At 51.2% G+C, this 18,418-nt stretch overlaps 1 protein-coding gene across 7 annotated transcripts; it reads right to left on the bottom strand.

Moving 5' to 3' along the window:
• Positions 1–5,916: 5,916 nt before the first annotated feature.
• SIGLEC10 (sialic acid binding Ig like lectin 10) lies at positions 5,917–11,979 on the bottom strand. 7 transcript variants are annotated; one of them, XM_069457103.1, is made up of 11 exons: positions 11,943–11,979; positions 11,484–11,864; positions 11,085–11,369; positions 10,714–10,769; positions 10,323–10,581; positions 10,009–10,056; positions 9,622–9,879; positions 9,265–9,549; positions 8,892–8,985; positions 8,690–8,801; positions 5,917–6,220 (listed from the first exon to the last, which is right to left on the bottom strand). In XM_069457103.1, exons 1-11 carry the CDS (start codon positions 11,977–11,979, stop codon positions 5,954–5,956), a joined length of 2,082 nt encoding a protein of 693 aa, XP_069313204.1. In that variant the 3' UTR covers positions 5,917–5,953. The 7 variants fall into 7 exon arrangements, with proteins under 7 accessions (XP_069313204.1, XP_069313205.1, XP_069313206.1 ...); XM_069457104.1 differs by having other exon boundaries at positions 11,085–11,198; positions 11,487–11,864; XM_069457105.1 differs by lacking the exon at positions 9,265–9,549.
• Between the last annotated feature and the right edge of the window lie 6,439 nt (positions 11,980–18,418).

Below are 18,418 nucleotides of genomic sequence, written 5' to 3'. Positions count from 1 at the left end.
CCCAGGCTAGAGTGAGTGCCGTGGCGTCAGCTTAGCTCACAGCAACCTCAAACTCCTGGGCTTAAGCGATCCTACTGCCTCAGCCTCCCGAGTAGCTGGGACTACAGGCATGCGCCACTATGCCCGGCTAATTTTTTCTATATAGATTTTTAGGTGTCCATATAATGTCTTTCTATTTTTAGTAGAGACGGGGTCTCGCTCAGGCTGGTCTCGAACTCCTGACCTTGAGCAATCCACCCGCCTCGGCCTCCCAGAGTGCTAGGATTACAGGCGTGAGCCACCGCGCCCGGCCTTGTCATTCTTATATCCAGTCATTTAAGAACTAGTTATTCAGTGCCTGCTATGTGCTGGGTTCCAGGCTGTGCACTGGGGACGAGATAGATGCAGCCCCTACTCTCAGGAAATTGCTTACTTGTGAGGGAGACAGAAAAAACATAAACCGTACATTTTCTGTAAGAATAAGTACCTGAAGATGTGAAATCTGGACCAGGGGATGGAGAGGCACCGGGGTGAGGGGATATTTTCGGTAAGGTGGTTAGGAAAGGCTGTTGTGGAAGGTGCCAGAAGACCTGGAAGTTGAATATTCCTGGTGGAGGGAACAGCTTCTGAGGGTAGAACAAGCATAGTGTTTGAGGGACTGGAAAGGAATCAGCAAAGAAGAGAGAAAGAGTTCTTTTAAAAAAAACTTTTACTTTGAAATACTTTTATATTTACAGACGTTAACAAAGATAATACAGAGAGTTCCCACACTCATGACTCTACTTTCCCTAATGGTACCATCTTACACTGTCATGGTACATTTGTCGCAACTAAGAAACCAACAGAACTATGAAGTAAATTCCATGCTTTATTAGGATTTCATTGGTTTTTACACTAATATCCTTTGTTTCTTTTTCCAGGATCCAATCCAGAATATCTCGCTGTATTCAGTTATCCTGTCTCCTTGTTTTCTTCTGATCTGTGGCTGTTTCTTGGTCTTTCCTTGTTTTTTATGCTCTTGACAGTTTTGGGGAGTACTAAGTACCAAGTCCACTTTATAAAAGGGAGGTCTATTTTAATTGAATAATACTAACTCCTTTAATCCTTATTTCACAGATGACCAAACTAACTTGCCCAGGGTCACAGAGCTAGTCAGTGGCACAGCTGGAATTTGAAACCAGGCAGCCTGGCTATGGATTCTGTGCTTGGGAGTTTTTTCTTGTTGTTGTTGTTGTTTGTTTTTTGACACAGGGTCTTGCTGTTGCCCAGGCTGGAGTGCAGTGGCAAGATCATAGCTCACTGCAGCCTTGAAGTCCTGGGCTCAGGTGATCCTCCTGCTTCAATGTCCTGAGTCCTAAGTAGCTGGGACTATAGGTACATACCACCACACCCTACTATTTTTTAAATTTTTTGTAGAGACAGGGTCTTGCTCTGTTGTCCAGGCTGGTCTCAAACTCCTGGCGTTGAGCGATCCTCCTGCCTTGGCCTCCCAAAGTGCTGGACTTACAGGCATGAGTCTGTGCTTTTAATAAAGACACAAGTAGGAGCCACATTATATAGGGCCTTGTAGGCGCAATAAAGATTTTTGACTTTTTATTTCTATCTTTTAATTATAAGAGTATTGAGATTACGTTGAACATTTGTAATTAGAGAGAGGGGTGACATACTTTGACTTATGTTTTAAGATGAGCACTTTGTAGTTTGGAGAAGGGATTGTTATAGAAAGCAGGAGTGGCGGCAGAAAGCCTAGGGAGGATGCTGCTTGTAAGGTTTTAAGAACGGAGTGGCCGGTGCCAGAGAAAGAAAGATGAGCAGAGTTGAAAGGGATAAGTAAAGAGGCTTTATTGGGGCGCTCCTGGATGGGGGTAACGGATCCCAAGAGAGGGGCCTGGGTGAGCCTCATGGTCCCACAAGTGGAACCAGAGAAGCCGCCCCGCCCAGAAGTCTGGGTGGGCTTATATACGTTTTTTTAGGGGTGGGGGATGGGAGTTTTCTTGGAGGGAAGGTTTCAGCGGGAAGAGTGAGGAATTTCTTTGTTTCAGCTTTAGGGCAGGTATGGAGGAGTAGGAGGGGCTTCTTCTTTTTCCATTAGGGAGGGGAGGAGTGCCCGCCACCAGCCTTACACTGCTGTCATCCAGGAGAGCAGTGGTGGCAGCTCCAATGAGGGCAGGGGTAGTAGAGATAGGGACATATGGGTGGATTTGAGATGTATTTTGGTGGAAGGGCCATCAAAACTTGCTGCTGGTCTGCTGAGAGTGGGTAAGGGGGAGCCCAGGATGGTGCAAAGTTTTTAGCCTGAGCAGCCCCTTTGAATATGCATTTTCTTACAAGAAGTTCATGACATTCCATTTAAGGATGAGAAATCCCAAGGAGTAGGATCACCCTGTGCTGGATGATGCTGGTGACCCTGAGTGGCCGGAGTAGAAGGATTTTTATCAAGAGAGGTGGCTTTCTTTTCTTTCCCGGTAACTGTGAGAAGAACCCAGATCTCCAGATTTCAAGTCTGGGTCTATCCTTCTGGCTGCCTCAGATCCCAAAAAGGCACCTTATGTCTAGACAGGGCTCAGAAGTGCAGTTTCAAATCTCCGCTCTGGTACTTATAGGCGCCTGACCTTGACCAAGCTGCCTAAGCTTTCCGAATCTCCGTTTCTTTGCAAGATGGCGCTCACTGCTCAACTCCCGCGTGATGGGATTCCCTCTAGCTTGTTTTATTGCTTCTCCTATTACTGTGATCAGAGTCCAGCTCCACTTGGAAACTAAGGGTCCACCCTCTTCGCTTACTACATATCTGGCCCTTTAAGCTTGCCTCTCCCTCGGCCCTGTCCTTGTCTCTGGCCAAACTGAGAGAGCGGGCCGGGATCTAGTTTGCTAAGGAAATGTCTTTTACTCACCTTCCAAAATTGGCAGGCAAGTTCTGAAAAGGGACCAGTCAATTTCTGCGTTGGGGGGAAGCGAGTAAGATAGAGATAATATATGTATAAAGGAACTTTTGGAAAATTCCATCTCAAAGCTTTTATTGTTGCTGTCGTTGCTGTGAGTTGCTGTGTAGTGATCTTCATCCGAGAACCAGATTGATTGGTCGTAAGCTGTTATTGGGAGAGCTTGGAACCACAAAGCTTGGGCCTTTTCATTCACAGGAGGGGATTTTTTAATGAGTTGTGACTAATGAAAGGAATAAAATTATGAGTTCTTCAGTTTTCACATCTGGCTGTGTCATAAGAATTTTTACATGTTACCCTCTTTGTAATATTTATATTAGAGAAAAGTCAGAACCTGCCTCTTGGTGCCTCCAATGAGAAGGAAAGCTGTGATTGGACACAGGACTGACAGTCATTTGAGATGTAAGACAGGCCAGCAGGTCACCTCACAGAGAGGAAGCAGTGGCCGGGCTGTGTCCAAGGAGCTGGCCAGTGTTAATCTCTTTTTCTTCTCCCTAAGACCATGGGTTGGGGGGGAGGGGTGCAGTCTTTACTCTTTGGAAGGATAAACACAGTTAGATAAAGAACTCTTGTCAGTAATGGCTTAGAAACCAGTGCAAGATATAGATGCTTATTATCTAATACTATGTTAGCTAGACAAATTAAGGGGTTTTGTTGAACTCTTCTGGACTAATATCTGTCTCTTAAAGTTCTAAACCTTTTCTTGCTGCCTTATGAAAAGAACTAGCTAATTTAGGGGCCCGGCAAAATGAAGGGGAACTTCTCCAGTCTTTGGTTTAAAAAAAAAAAATTCCTCTTAAGACTTTGTGAATATTAAATGGGTTACTATGAGAATCAACAGTAGTGCCTGGGATATAGTAAGTGCTCAATATATGTTAGCCACTATTATAAAAACCTTCACAACTAAATAGCTCTGGGATTTGAGAGGGTTTGGCTAAAGTGGGTGTTACGTGTGAATATACTGTACTATTCTCTTGTTCAGGACACAACACAAAGGCTATTTACAGACTTCCGGCCAAACATGTCTGCATATGCTTGGAAAACATTAACAAGTCCACTATCAGCTTTTCCTCTCAGTGAAAGTCATCACCTTTTGAAATTATGCTTTTCTTTCTAAATCTTTTGCCTGCCCTTTGGCACTTTGATCGTGTTGACTGTAACCCAGGTCAGAGATGGTGCCTTTGGTGCCTCAGTCCCTCCACAGAGCCAAGCGAGTGCCCCGGGTCTGGCCTGGGGTTCTCGGAGCTGCTTCCGTCTCAGGAGCGCCCCTGCAGGAGACACTGTGAAACAGCAGGGAAAGCTGGCTTTGGCGAGAGACAGCCGTGGAGGGGGCTCCTGCTTCTGCAGATTTCTCTCCTGTGTGGCTTTAGGCAAGATAATTCACCTAAGCCTCCTCTATCGTCACAGCGGAGATCCCGTCTGTCTTACACAGCTTTTCTCGAAGGAGGTAACTATAAATACATGCTAGGTGACCAAAAATATTAATTCCCTTCCTTCCCCTTTCATTCTCATTATTACACTGCCCGCTTTTGCACTCTGTGTGACCTGAGAATACCTTCGGTGTCTGTTCTGCTCTACCCATTTTCTTTCAGTTTTTCCAGTCTTTTCACTGTGTAATTTATTACTTTAAAAAAATACGAAGGCCAGCTCCTTTTCTGTGCTTTCCACTATTCTACGAGTGGTGACCATTCCCCAAGAAGACCTTCTTGGAGCCAGTTAGGGCTGTGAGCTCTGGGGAGGGAGGAGGTCAGAAAGGTGAAAGAAGAGGGACATGCTGTGCCCTGAGTAGGCTCCTCTTCCACTCCGCTCACCAGCTGGAGAACACGTGTGGTTCACAGCACGTTGCACGTTTGCTGTCACCTCCATCCCCTCATGCCTTTGCTGTTCCTTAGATTGGTGGGTCTGAGAGTGCATTAGCACCCACCCCACACGTGGACTCCTGACCTTTAAATCTTTACCCGGGGAACCCTCTGGGCGGTTACAGACCTAGTCATTTTGGCCATGGCTACTCTTGAACTCTTTCTGGACTTCCTCTTCTGCTGCTGCTTCTGCAAAAACAAGTGGGTTAGTGTAGATTAAGATCCAGCAGACTTTTCCTGTAAAGGATGAGATAGTAAATACTTCAGGCTTTTCAGGCCAATGAACGACTCAACCTTGTCTGAAAACAGCTGCAGACGATCAGTCGAAGGGGCAGGGCTGGGCACCAAACTTCATGCACACTAAAGTTTGGATTTTATCTCATTCCCACATTTCATGAAATAGTCTTCCTTTGATTTTTTTGTCCCAACCATTTAAAATGTGTAAAACACTCTTAGCTTGCAGGTGATATGGAAATAGGCAGTGGGCTGGATGTGATGGGGGAGCCTCCTAGGTGACTCCTGTCTAGTCATCTTTTTTTTTTTTTTTTTTTTTTTTAAGACAGAGTCTCACTCTTTTGCCCGGGCTAGAGTGCCGTGGCATCAGCCTAGCTCACAGCAACCTCAAACTCCTGGGCTCAAGCAATCCTCCTGCCTCAGCCTCCCGAGTAGCTGGGACTACAGGCATGTGCCACCATGCCCGGTCAATTTTTCTATATATGTTTTTAGCTGTCCATATAATTTCTTTCTGTTTTTAGTAGAGACGGGGTCTTTCTCTTGCTCAGGCTGGTCTCAAACTCCTGAGCTCAAACAGTCTGCCCGCCTCGGCCTCCCAGAGTGCTAGGATTACAGGCGTGAGCCACTACGCCTGGCCTGTCTAGTCATCTTTAAAGGAACTCCTGCCTTTGAGACCCTGAGACTGAGTAATCCCCTGGGCTGGTGCCGTGGTATGTCAGAGGCAAATCTTTGGCTTCTCAGAACACTGTATGCAGACAGGCCGCTTGGGACAGATTTATCAAGCTGTTCAGAATACCCGGGTCTGGGGTGTTATGACCCATCCTTGGAGGATTTAAAACAAGAGAGAGAGAAAGAGAGACTTTGTACTCTGTTCTCCTCAACTGCTTTATTGCTCTACTTTTCTCCCTAGCAGAGGTCCCGCTCCTAAAGCTCAAGAGACCCTCAGTGGAACCTGATTTCTGCATAATCCTCCTGGGTATCTTTGGGCCTCGGGGCCTCAGGCCTGGGTCGGTTGCCCGGGAAGTTGAGCCCAGCATAGTGGAGCTCCTCCGGGTTGTTCTCGTATTCTGGGTCTTGAGTGGACAATTCAGGTCCTGGGCAACCAAGGGAAACAAGGTGTAGCTCCTTCTGGTTCTTTGATTCCAGGGAGGGCGTGCCTGGAGGAGGGATCCGGGAAGGGGTGGTTGGTGTGGCCTTCCGATTCCGAGCCTGCAGGAATAACCACCATTTTTCACGCATTCATTCAACAAGTATTTGAGAACCTGCCATGTGCCAAGCACTGATTTAGGAACTAGGGCTACAGCGTGGAGTAAAACAAAGTCCCTGTCCTTGCTGAGCTTGCATTCCATCTTGGAAGCAGGAACAAACAATAAACAAGCAAAAATATAATAACTAGTAGGTGATAAATGCCATCAAGAAAATCAAGCGAGGTCAGAAGTCAGTGGAAGGGAAGGTGGGATGTCTCTGTAAATAGGGCATCCAGGGACGCTCTCCAAGGGAATGATATTGAATCAGAGAGAATGAGTTAAATGAGGCCAGGAGTCAGGCAGTATCTGGGGGAAAATGATCCCTGGGGGAGGAAGCAGCAAATTCCAGTACCCTGAGCTGAGATGGGGATTGTGTGTTCGAGGAAGGGCAAGTCTGGGGAGAGAGGTAGGAGATGAGACTGGGGAGGGAGTCCAACCCTGGAGACCCTGGCGAAGGCTTTGGGTTTACTCTAAGTGTGCTGGAAGTCATTTCAGATTTTAGCAGGAAAGTGAGATGCTTTGATTTGTGTTCTTTTTTTTAACTTTATATTTTGGAATGACTATAGATTCACGGGAAGTTGCAAAAATAGTACAGAGAGGTCCTACGTGCCCGTCCCCCCAGTTTTCCTGAGTGGTCACATCTTATATGATTATAGGACAATAGCCACACCAGGAAGTCGACATTGTTGTGTGTGTGTAGAGTTTTATGCAATTTTATCACATGAATAGTGTTATGGGCTGAATTGGGTCCCCCAAAATTCATATGCTGAAGTCCTAATCCCTAGTACCTAAGAATGTGACTGTATTTGGAGATGGAGCCTTTAAAGAGGTCATTAAATTAAAAGGAGGTCCTGTGGGTGGGCCCCAGTCTCTGACTGGTGATGGACACACACAGAGGGACAACCACGTGGAGCTACAAGGAGAAGAAGACGGCATCTACAAGCCAAAGAAAGAGGACTCAGAAGGAACCAGCCCTCCCAGCACCTTGGTGTGGGCCTTCTGGCCTCCAGAAGTGTGAGACATAAATATCTATTGTTTAAGTCTGCCAGGCTGTGGTACTTTGTGATGGTGGCCCTAAGACATGAACGCAGGTAGATTCTCCTACCCACCACCACAGTCAAGATAGGGAACTGTTCATCGCTACAAAGATCTCCCTCGTGTCGTCCTTCTGGAGTCCCACCCATCTCTCTCCAGTCCCTAACTCCTGGTGACCACTAATCTGTTCCCCATCTCTAATTTTATCATTCGGAGAGTGTAGTATAAATGGAACCATGCAGTAGGTGACCTTTTGCAATGGACTTTTTCACTTTTTTTTGTTTGTCCCTAAGATCCATCCAATTTGTTGGACATATCAATTGTTTGTCCCTCTTGGTTGCTGAGCAGTAATCCATGGGTTTTTAAAAGGAGAGCACACCTGAGTAGACTGGAGGAAGTGAGAATGGAAATGGGGAGAGTATGCGGAGGGTGATGGGATGCCTGGGGGCCAGATGTTGGTGCGAGGACTGCGGAGGTGAGGGGAGAGTGGGGAGAGGTGATGTGGGTGTATTCTGAAGGGGATTTGAGGATGCATTGGTCATGGAGTGACAGAGAAGAGGAGAGGAAAAGAAGGTTCTAGGGCCGTAGCCTTGGCTGGGCAAATGTATTACTTGCTAGGATGAAGATGACGGGAAGCGTAGGTGGTGGAGTTAGTCTTGAGTGAGTTTTGGTTAAGTTTGAGGTGCTTATTACACAACCAAGGGGAGATTACATTTGGATATGAGTATGAAGTTCAGGGAAGAAGTCAGGAGATGTAAATGTTGGAGTTATCAGCATAAGAGGTTAGCTCATAATATTTAGCATTTAATAAACACTTACTAGGGGGCAGGCACTCTTCTGAATGTTTTGCAGGTACCATATATTTAATGCCTGGAATAATCCTAGGAGGTGAGTGCTACTATGATCCTCATGTCACAGTTAAAGAAATTGACGCACAGAGAAGTTAAATGACTTGTTGAAGAACACACAGTGACGAAAGCAGGATTCGAACCCAGGCAGGCTGACCTCAGACCCTCTGTGCTTAACTGCTAGGGAATACTGCCTCTCAGTGATACTAATGATTATTAAACAGTTCGTTATAATTAGTATTGTCAATTGTGACGGTAATAACAGAACAGCAGCTATGTATTGAGAAAATGCATGTATTCTAACACTCAAACCAACTCTCAAAGGAAACAGGAAGAAATCAAGCTTCCAAGGCAGTGAGCGACTTGGCTGATCTCATAGCTAGTAAGTGGCAGTCAGATTTGAACCCAATACTGCACTTCGTGCTTGTTCTACCTTGATGTCCCTGAGGCCAAGGGTGGGGGCAGGACAGGGAAGAGGTGTATACAGAAGTCAGAAGAGGGGATGTTAGCTGCAGAGAAGAGAGAGGCAGCGTGGCCTGGCCACTCACCAGCGGACCGGTCCTAGGGACCACGTTGATGTAATCCAGGATCGTGCTGCCCCGTGAGAGCCCGGGCCTCGGAGTCTCTGCCTGAATCTGTTTCTTCCACAGAATCTTCACGCTGAGGAAATGGACCCCACGTTGGCAGGCACGTTGCACCTTCCCTTTCCCCAGGCGCAGACCCCAGACCCAACCACTCCTCCTAACTTACGTGATCAGAGTGAGGCAGAGGAAAAGGACGGTCGTGATGCCGATTCCCAGAAATACTCCATTAAAGAGTGCTGTTGAGCGGGGTGGCTTCCTGTCTGCAAGAGGGAGGGTCAGGTGAGCATTGCCCTCCATGGGGGGCCTCACAGGACCCATCCCCATTGGGCGTCCAGGCTTCCCGATTCCATCGCAGACACTGTACCTGCAACCACTCCTCTACTTCTAGGACACGCTGCCACACCCAGGGCCCAGGTCAGGACTGCCATTGTATTCTCACTACATCCAGAAACCACAGGTTCCCCCAAGCTCCTCCTCTAACTGCAGGACCCCAGGCCCTGCCCCACAATAGAACCTCAGCAGCCAGGTGGCCCTCTGACCTGGCAGTAGCAGGACGGTGCCGCTCCAGGTGCCGTGGATATTCCAGGCCTCGCAGCTGAGCCTGAGGCCCGATCTGAGCCTGCCTCGGAGGCTCAGGGAGCTGTTGGCCCAGGGCCCACCTGAACTGGAGGTGGCCGTGAAGGCGCCATGGCTGCCGTTTCCCACCCACAGCTCCTCCCCGAGCTGCCAGCGCAGGGAGGGGGCCGGCTGGGCTCTCGAGCAGCAGCTGCAGCGCAGCCCCTCGGCCTCCCAGGAGCAGGAGGGGCCCAGCAGCTGCGGGGGGTCTGTGGGGACAGAGGACAGGACTCACCAGGGGCCCCATTCCCGGGACCCAGGCGTCCCTCTTCCCCACTCACAGTGCACTGAGAGGCTGAGAGAGACATGCAGGGAGCCCAGGGGGTGCTGGGCGTGGCAGGTGAATTCTCCTTCGTGCTCCATTTGGACCCGAGGCAGCTCCAGGACCCCCGGGTCTGAGGGCTGGGACGGGCTCAGGGTCTGGCTCCCCCGGGCCCAGCTCAGCGTAGCTGGGGGGTTGCTGAGGGTGACACAGACCAGCCGCAGGCTTTGGCCCTCCAGGACCAGGAGGGACGTGTCATTCCCGAGGGTTTCCAGGACTAGGGAAGGGAAGAGGCAGAATCGATGCCCTCCTGAGGGCACAGGGACCCACCTGCGTGGTGATACTCAGACACCGGGCCACCCATTTGGCTCTGAGAGGCCCCTGTCCCTCTGTCCCCCTTTCCTACCTGTCCTGTTTGCTTGGGACACCAACACTGTCAGGTTCTCTGGAGGATCTGCATGGACACAGGGTACCACTCTAGAGAGACCAGGGGCTTCCCTCGGGGCAAAGGGAAGGTCCCCGGAGACTGAGATTGGGGATAGGATGGGATGGGAGGGGCTGAGTCACCCACTGAGTCTCACACACCAACTGCCCAAGGGTGAGAAGGCCTGGTCCCCTAGGCCTGGGTTCCCAGCCCCCTCAGAGCTCTGGGGCCCTGACCTAACCCTGCCCTCTCCCCCTCTCCCTCCAGGACACCAGGCCCCTGCTGGTCACACTCACACTGCACAGAGAGTTCCAGGCTGGTGTTCTGGGAGCCAAGCCTGTTCTCCGCTAGGCAGGTGTAGCGCCCTGAGTCCCCAGCCCTCACCCCGGGCAGCTCCAGGCCCAGGGTTCTGGCGCCCCAGGGGTGGGACCAAGACAGGACTCTGTCCCCCAGAACCCAGCTCAGCGTGGCAGGGGGCTGGCTGTCAGCAGCACAGAGGAGCCGCAGGAACTGGCCTTTCTGGGCTTGTGCATGTGGGACGGTGCCCTGGGGCTGCTGGGCTGGAGACAGAGAGAGACAGAGACAGAGAGAGAACACACGAGGGCTGCAGGGGGCAGCACGTCCTCCCACTCTCACCCTCACCCCCAAAGCCTGAAGAGGACTGGCCCAGCCCCAGCCCGGAGGAACCTCAGTACCTGGCCCGTTGTCCCAGGAAATGCTGACAGCCAGGTCTCTGGGGGCGTCTGCAACAAGGTTGGGAGGGGGCTTCAGGGAGGGATGTTTTGTTCCCCAAAAGTGCTAATAAATCCCTCAGGGCAAAGAAACAGTGACTATCCCTGGGAAGAGAAGTGACAAGCCAGTGCCAGAGCACACGCGTGTGGACAGAGAGCAGACACCATTCCCATTCCCGTCCCAGGGATGAGGCTGCATCCGGGACCCTGCTGCTTCCTCTCCGTGGACCCTCCTGACCTCGGAGCCGCTCGCTGCCCCAGGGGGCTCCTCCACCTCCCCATCCACCGGGCCTGTTTGCACACCGCACAGTCTCATATCACACTCACAGGCCACGCTGAGTCTGACAGTCCTCTGCGTGCTGACACCACTTCTGGGGAAGGTCACTCGGCAGGTGAGGTCGGTGTCATGGTCCTCGGGTCTTGGTGTGAGGCTGAGCACGGAGAAGTGGGGGGTGGTAGGCCCAGTTCCTCGGGAGGAGAGGGCAGTCCCCGTCCAGGAGAAAAAAGGGGCTGGACATTCCTCGAAGGTCCAGTTAAACACACAGATGACTGTCACCGGCTGCCCAGGCTCCAAGGTCTCCGGGATATAGACATCTGGCTCCTGAGTCAGGGCTGGGGCAGAGAAGGGGTCTTAGTGCCCTGAGAGCCCTCCCTGCTCAACCCCTCACCCGTCCCCTGGGGTCCCTCCCCAGTGTGAGAGGAAGGGGGTCCCGCCGCTTTCCATACCTGTCACTTCCAGAGAGAACGCTGTCCTGAAATTATAAAGTACATAATTTCCTCTCTCCACTCGAAAGTAGTATACTCCCATGTCCTCCCTCCTGGCATCTCTGATCACCAGGGAGCAGCTTTGGCTCTGGGGGTTCCCGAGGAGCTGGAAGCGGTCCTGTGTCCTTGTTTGCACCTCTCGATCTGGGTTGTTTGTGGCCACTGGAGCATCAGTCTTTGAGTCAGTCCCTTCTTTGAACCAGTAGCCATAAGCTGGGGTAGAATCCGTCCAGCCAATCCAAGGGTAGGAGATGGAGCAGGGCACATAGACACACAGGCCCTCCTGCACTGTCACTGACCCCTGCATGTACAGCTTGAATCTCGGGTCCTGAGCCTGGGACCCTGTGGGGAGACAGAGGCTCAACCTGTAACCCCAGCCCTAGCTCTGAAGTGAGTCCCGCTGGCCCTCGGCCCACTCACCGGCCAGCAGCAAGGACAGCAGCAGCAGCAGCAGCATCTTGGCATCAGACGGCACATGGGCCTGCCCTGAGACAGGCTGCTTCCCCAGTCCTGTTGTGCTGGGCTCCGGGCAGAAGGGGAAGCTGAGGGCGGAAGCTGAGCCCTGGGGACTGATGCATGAAATGAGCTTCTGATTCAGAGGCCACAGGAATCTCCCTCCCTCCCCGCTCCCCAGCCCACCTGAGCCCTGTCCTCTCTGCCTCTCAGAGGGTGCTGCCTGGCCTTTGCTCTTGCTGAGCTGGTCCTTCCCTTTCCCCAGCCCCTGCGGGGGAGGGGAGGGAGGCCTGTGTTTGGCCATGGGCTGGCTGTGGAATGGTGAGGGGAGCTGGGGGCTCTCCCTCTGGGCCCTGGGTCACTGACGAAGCAGAAGTGAAAGTCCCCAGTTAGCTCTTCTTATGGGAGCACCATCGGTGGTGGAGGTGGGTGCCGGGGAGGGAGGATTTCTGGAGGGCACTGGCTAGTCTTGCCAGATAAAATGCAGGCCACCTGGTTAAAGTTGACTTTCAGATAAACAATGAATAATCTTTTTTTTTCCTTTGTGTAAGTATGTCCCAAATGTTGCATGGGACATACTTATACCACAAAGGTTTTTTTCTTTTCTCAGCCTGGGCAATATAGCAAGACCCTGCCTCTACAAAAAATAAAAAACTTAGCCGGGCGTGGTGGCGCGCACCTGTGGTCCCAGCTATTCTGAAGGCTGAAGCACGACGGTCACTTGAGCCCAGGAGTTTGAGGCTGCAGTGAGCTGTGACTGGACCACTGCACTCCAGCCTGGGCAACAGAGCGAGACCATGTCTCAAAAAAAGAAAAAGTTTTCTTGTTCCTCTGAAAATCAAATTTAGCCATGCATCTTGCATTTTGCTTTTTGGCAGATCTGGCAAGCCTGGGCTGGTGGCAGCCCCACCCCTCCACGCTCCCTGGTGAGCACACTGACTCCTGGTCCCCCACAACCACCCTCCCATCCCACCCGGCCTTAGTCCACTTCCCAGTCTCTCTTCCTCCTCTGTCACACAATGGGGCAACACTTACCTGTAACACCTGGTGTGATTTGAATGCCTGTGCCCAAAGGTGACGCTGAAGCCTGGAGTTTTAGGCAATGTCAAAGGCAAGGGGATGTGGGGTGAGTGGAATAGACTCTCCGAATTGTTGTCCCTTCTCCCAACCCTTCCTGAAATGACTCTCTGCTTCGGTCACGTACAGGCAGGGAGCTCATCACTCAATGTCCCTGCTCTCAGGGACCAGGCGCTAAGTGCGGGCAGAGGACACAGAGGTGGATCCAACAGGGCACCTGACCGCCAGGGCACCAGGTTGGCAAATGAAGATTCTTAGACACAGAAAAGCACTGACTGGCTCATAAGCGCCCTGGATACTGGACAGACACTCATGACAGGACCCTGCGGAGGGAGTGGTCCATTCCTCCTGGTGGAGGGAGTCAGGAGAGTCTTCCTGGAGGAGGTGACCTTCAGGTCTCCAGGCCCCCACCCAGTCCTTGTTCTCTCATCCACTGTACTAATTGCTCGAGCTGCCATAACACCGTGCCAGACATTGAGTGGCTGAAAGAACAAAGCTGATTTCCTCCCAGTTCTGGGGCTGGAAGTTCAATACCAAGGTGTTGGCAGCGTTGGTTCCTTCTGAGGCCCCTCTCCTCGGCTTGTAGATGGCATCTTCTCCCTGTGTCTTCACATGGTCTTCCCCTGTGCGTGTCTGTGTTCTAACTTCTCATAAGAACACCAATCACGTTGGATTAGGGCTCACCCTAATGACCTCCTGTTAACTGAATTCTACCCTCCATATCCCAGGTTCCACATCTTTGGACTCAACCATCTGGGGATCGAAAATATTTAAAAGCAAAAACCAATGAACAACCACATAATAATAAAAAGTGATACAAATTTCAGAAATACGGGATAACAACTTGTCGCATAGCATTTACATCGTATCAGGCATTGTAGGAAACGTGGGACTTACAGAGGAGGATGTGCACAGGTCATGCGAAGATACAACGCCATTATACATCAGAGACTTGAGCATTATGAATTTTGGTATCCAAGGTGGGGCTTGGAACCAATCCCCCACTAATACCAAGGGAGGACTGTATCTCTTTAAAGACACTGTCTGCAAGTACAGTCCCATTCATAGATCCTGGAGTCTGGGTCTTCAACATATAGATTTGGTGGTGGGGGCACATTTCAGACCATAATACCACCTTGCCCTCTGCTCTGATCCCTGTGTTCCCACAGCCCAACCTGGCTTTCTCTGAGGAAAACCAGGTTTCCCTTCCCTTCCCTTGTGTTGAGGGACATCACACCCTCCATGCCACAGGGCCTCTCACAGGAGGAGTGGGGAGAATGGATGTGTGGGTCCTGGTGAGAGCTTGGGGACCACTGAGGCCCCCCCACGAACCCAAGCCCAGCCCACCTCTGCCTTGCGCCTTTTCCTACCCCATGGGCCTGGCTGGGCAGGAACCAATAGCTTGGTTAAGCCCGAGTCCTTCTGTGGGTCCCCACACCACTGTTCCATGCTGCCCAGAGCCAGAGGACCCTTTGCCTCTGAGGGACTGACAAATGCCAAACTGGGACTCCTAGGCTGACCTGGAGACCGCAAAACCACCCAGAGACTGTGGCCGCCCTCGGGTTAGATCTCCCTTTGAACTTCAGAGCTGATCTCAGGTGTGCGGGGGAGCACACATGGACACCAGCACCAGGTGAGGACAGCGCCGCGTCTGGCCGGGTTTGTGTGCTCAGCCAAAGTGGACCAGAGCTGGGCTGGACGGGAAGGGGAGGGGTGAGAGTGGGTCAGGGACCCTCAGTGACCCTGCTGTGGACAGACCCTTCCCCCTCCCGGAGGCCACTGCCAAGAGGGCCCTGGAGGGGCTTCTGAGGCTGTCAGCCCCTCCTCCCCTCCCCCCAGCAATCTTGAGGTCCTGTCCTTTTTTCACAGGCACATTTCTTGGAGAAACCATCCTCCTCCATTTCCTCTTCATCCTAGTCCCACCTAGCTCTGTCCCCACCACGTCATGCAAACAGTTCTCATTTAGGATCGCTAAGGCCCCCCAGAATGCTAACACTCATGCAAAATCTCTACTCTCAGTTCACGGATGTGCCCCTTGACTTGGGCTCAGTCATCCCTTCCTTTTTGAAACACTTCACAGTTTGCTTCCAGGTCACCCGGAGCTACCACCGTGCACCAGGGCAGGGACAGCACCCACGTCATCCCTGGGAAGACACCTGCCTGGGTCCTATACATGTCACATATAAGGGTCCCCACACTGCCCTGGTTTTCCTTCCACCTTTCTGGACACTCCTGGTCTTATTTAAGGTTCCTCCTCTGTCCCTGACTTCTAAATGTTGGAACCCATCAGAATCCCTCTCCCGACATGACCGATTTCATCCATGGCTTTGAAAACACGAGCTCCCAAGGTCAATTCTTTGATTTCCTAATTGTCACTAATATACTTGTGTCAGATGTAGACATTGGGGCAGGCTGGGAGGAAGGGTTATGGGACCTCCCTGTACATTTCTTTGCAACCTCCACGAATCTATGCTGCTTTCAAGTAAAAAAAATTGCAAAACAAACCAGAAAAATGATCATGAAAACACACAACCACCACCAAGAAACATGCTACTGTCTCGCAATATTATATTTCAACCTGACTCTTCCCTGTCTATCTGACATGTACTCAGGGATGCGTAATGGGCGTCTTCCACTTAGCACACTCCAGCAGCCCTCGGCACTTCCCACCTCAACCTTTCTCCTCTGTGGACGTCTGGATCTCAGCGTCACGTGGCACCCACACCTCCCCCTATCCCCGTGTCATCCTCATTTCCCCGCTTTCCTCATTCGCACATGCAACCTCCCCACAGACCTGTCCGTTCAACCTTTCACATGATTTTATAACCTCTGCCCAGGCGTCCCATCCCCACTGCCTTGACCTGAGTCAGGATTTCCCAGTCTCAGCCCTGTTGACATTTTGAGCCAGACAATTCTCGGGCGTTTCTCATTTGCAGTCGACACAGAGCAGCTTCCCTGGCCTCTACGTAATAGATGCCAGGAGCACCCCTCCCAGGCCACTGCTGACAATTAAAAATACCCCCAGAGACTTGTTGTTTCCCCTGAACTCTGGGCAGCCAACTGACCCTGGATTGAGAATAACCACCCAGGTCCAACCGCCATCTACTCTCATCTGCACGACAGCAGGGACCTGGGGGTCACCCCTTGGCCTGCGTGGTGCCCTCGCTACACAGCAGCAGAGAGAGTTTCAAAATACAGATAAGAGCAAGCCCCTTTCTGCTGAAACATTAACATGGCTGCTTATCTTATTTAGAAGAAAATCCTAACCACTTCTCCTCCCTATGAGGCTTTGCAGGGCATAACCCTGCCCCCACCGTCCTCACCAACCCGCCCTCCCTGCCCACTGTGTGTGGCATTCACTCCACTGAAGTCTACTTGTTTTTCAAATACCCCACATTTGTTCCCGAGTGGGGAACATGACACCTAAGTTCTCTCTTCTTAGAATACTCTTCCCGTGGCTGCCCCTCACCGTGGTTGGCTCAGAGGTCACCTGCTCAAAAAGGCCTCCTGATCTTAAAATTCAAGCACCTCCCCTCCACCAATACCACAGCTGTGTGTGGCCTCCTCCGCACTTGCCCAGAGCACCTCCTGCCTCCTCTTCCTTATAGTTGAGGGCCCTGGAGGGGCTTCTGAGGCCGTCAGCCCCTCCTCCACTCCCCCCAGCAACCTTCCTGTCCAAGCCGTCCCTCCCACCTTGGTCACGCAAGATACTACGGGCTACGTGAGGCCACGAGATTCTTTTTCAGTCAGCATCAGGCCTGTCTCCTGTGCCTGGGAATGGTCAGACTTTCCCTGAGCTTATTCCTTCAAAAGCCAACTCTCTATGCCTCTCACCTTCTTAATTCAAGAGGTGTTGAGCACCTGCTGTTCTTGTCCTTAAGTACACACTGAGGAATGTAGGAGACAGAAGACCAGGTACCAGACCTCCAGAGCTGCATTCAGGGCAAAGGTGGCTATGGGAAGGAAGTGAGACGGAGAGTTGATGGGAGAGGTGCAAGGGATGGGGAAAAGTAGGTAGGTAGTGAGGCAGGTGGTTAGTTCAGGGCTCCACCCCAGGAGGTGTGCAGGTGGGGGTCTGAGGGCTTGGGTCAAGAGGAAGGATGAGGCCAAGCACAGAAGCTCCCGCCTGTAATCCTAGCAGTCTGGGAGGCTGAGGCAGGAGGATTGCTTGGGCTTAGGAGTTCCAGAACAGCCTGAGCAAGAGCAAGACCCCATCTGTACTAAAAACAGAAAAATTAGCTGGGCATCATGGCCCCTGCCTTTAGTCCCAGCTACTCAGGAGGCCAAGGCAAGAGGATTGCTTGAGCCCAGGAGTCTGAGGTTGCAGTGAGCTATGATCATGCCACTGCACTCTCCCTGGGCGACAGAGTAATACTGTATCAAAAGAAAAAAAAAAGAGGAAGGATGAGCAAGAGCAAGGGTCCCAGGGGTGAATGGAGAGTCCAGGTGTGTATGCAGCTGACACCCAGGGGGTGTTGAGGAGCTGTTGATGGGAGAAGTGAGTGTCTTGGACATTTCCTGACCAGTTAATGTCTTTGTATCCTTTGGGTCCAGGGTATGACCTGGTCCTGGGTTCCTTTACCCAAGCCTTTGACAAAATTCAGGACTCTGTCCCCAGGGGCCGCTCTACCCCACCAGCACAGGCACAGTGGCCCAGCCCCAGGCCCCAGGGTCTTGACTGTACATGGTCCTGGAGAAGCGCTGCTCTCAGGGGAATGTGTCTCAGGCTCTGGACGCATTTGCAGATATTTCTCTTCCAAACAGGCTGCATTCATTTTCATTGCACCTACAAATTATGATGGTAAACTTTCTACTGCACCCCGCAAAGAACTACGTTTCTGCCAAGGGGAGCATATTAAAGCAAAAATGAAGTCACCATGACCACTCCACTTCCTCCACCCCAAACACATTGTTCCCCAAACATAAACCTTTCAATATCTTTCCATTGTCTACAACATCGTTCTCAAATGACTTCCACCCAGGCACACTAGACATGTGACGCCCACATGAGAAAATGTGCTCCAGGGGGTTGTTCGCGTCACGTGATTTTGCTTTGTCAGGTTGGGGCCATGTCATTTTGCAGGGACTCTTAGTTGAACTTTCGTCCTTTCCTCCTCATGTCAAAATAGCTCCTTACAAGGCAGGAAGGAGAGTGAAATATCACTAGGACATAAACTGGGATTCACTCGAATTTCTAGTGATGGAAACATTTTGGATGTGCAGTACTTTATTATCAGATATATTTAACACTAGTTACTCACGGATGTGTGAGTGTGATCTGACACTGAGTGTGATGTGTTACCATTCCAGAAGAAAATATCAACTCTTCGTGTCAGAACTGAAGGCTGTCGTCTGTGGTCTCATCC

The sequence above is a fragment of the Eulemur rufifrons genome, chromosome 24 (genome assembly GCF_041146395.1).
Source record: "Eulemur rufifrons isolate Redbay chromosome 24, OSU_ERuf_1, whole genome shotgun sequence".
Taxonomy (NCBI): domain Eukaryota; kingdom Metazoa; phylum Chordata; class Mammalia; order Primates; family Lemuridae; genus Eulemur; species Eulemur rufifrons.
Note: the sequence above shows the minus strand (reverse complement) of the source record. Positions and strands in the feature narration are given on the sequence as shown.

Excerpts from the sequence above, each read along its gene's own strand:
- SIGLEC10 (XM_069457103.1), bottom strand. The coding sequence starts at position 11,979 with ATGCTGCTGCTGCTGCTGCTGTCCTTGCTGCTGGCCG. Across the intron at positions 11,865-11,942 it reads GCTGTCCTTGCTGCTGGCCG|GGTCCCAGGCTCAGGACCCG; the intron begins GTGAGTGGGCCG and ends GTCTCCCCACAG. Across the intron at positions 9,880-10,008 it reads GTCCCAAGCAAACAGGACAG|TCCTGGAAACCCTCGGGAAT; the intron begins GTAGGAAAGGGG and ends TCCCTTCCCTAG.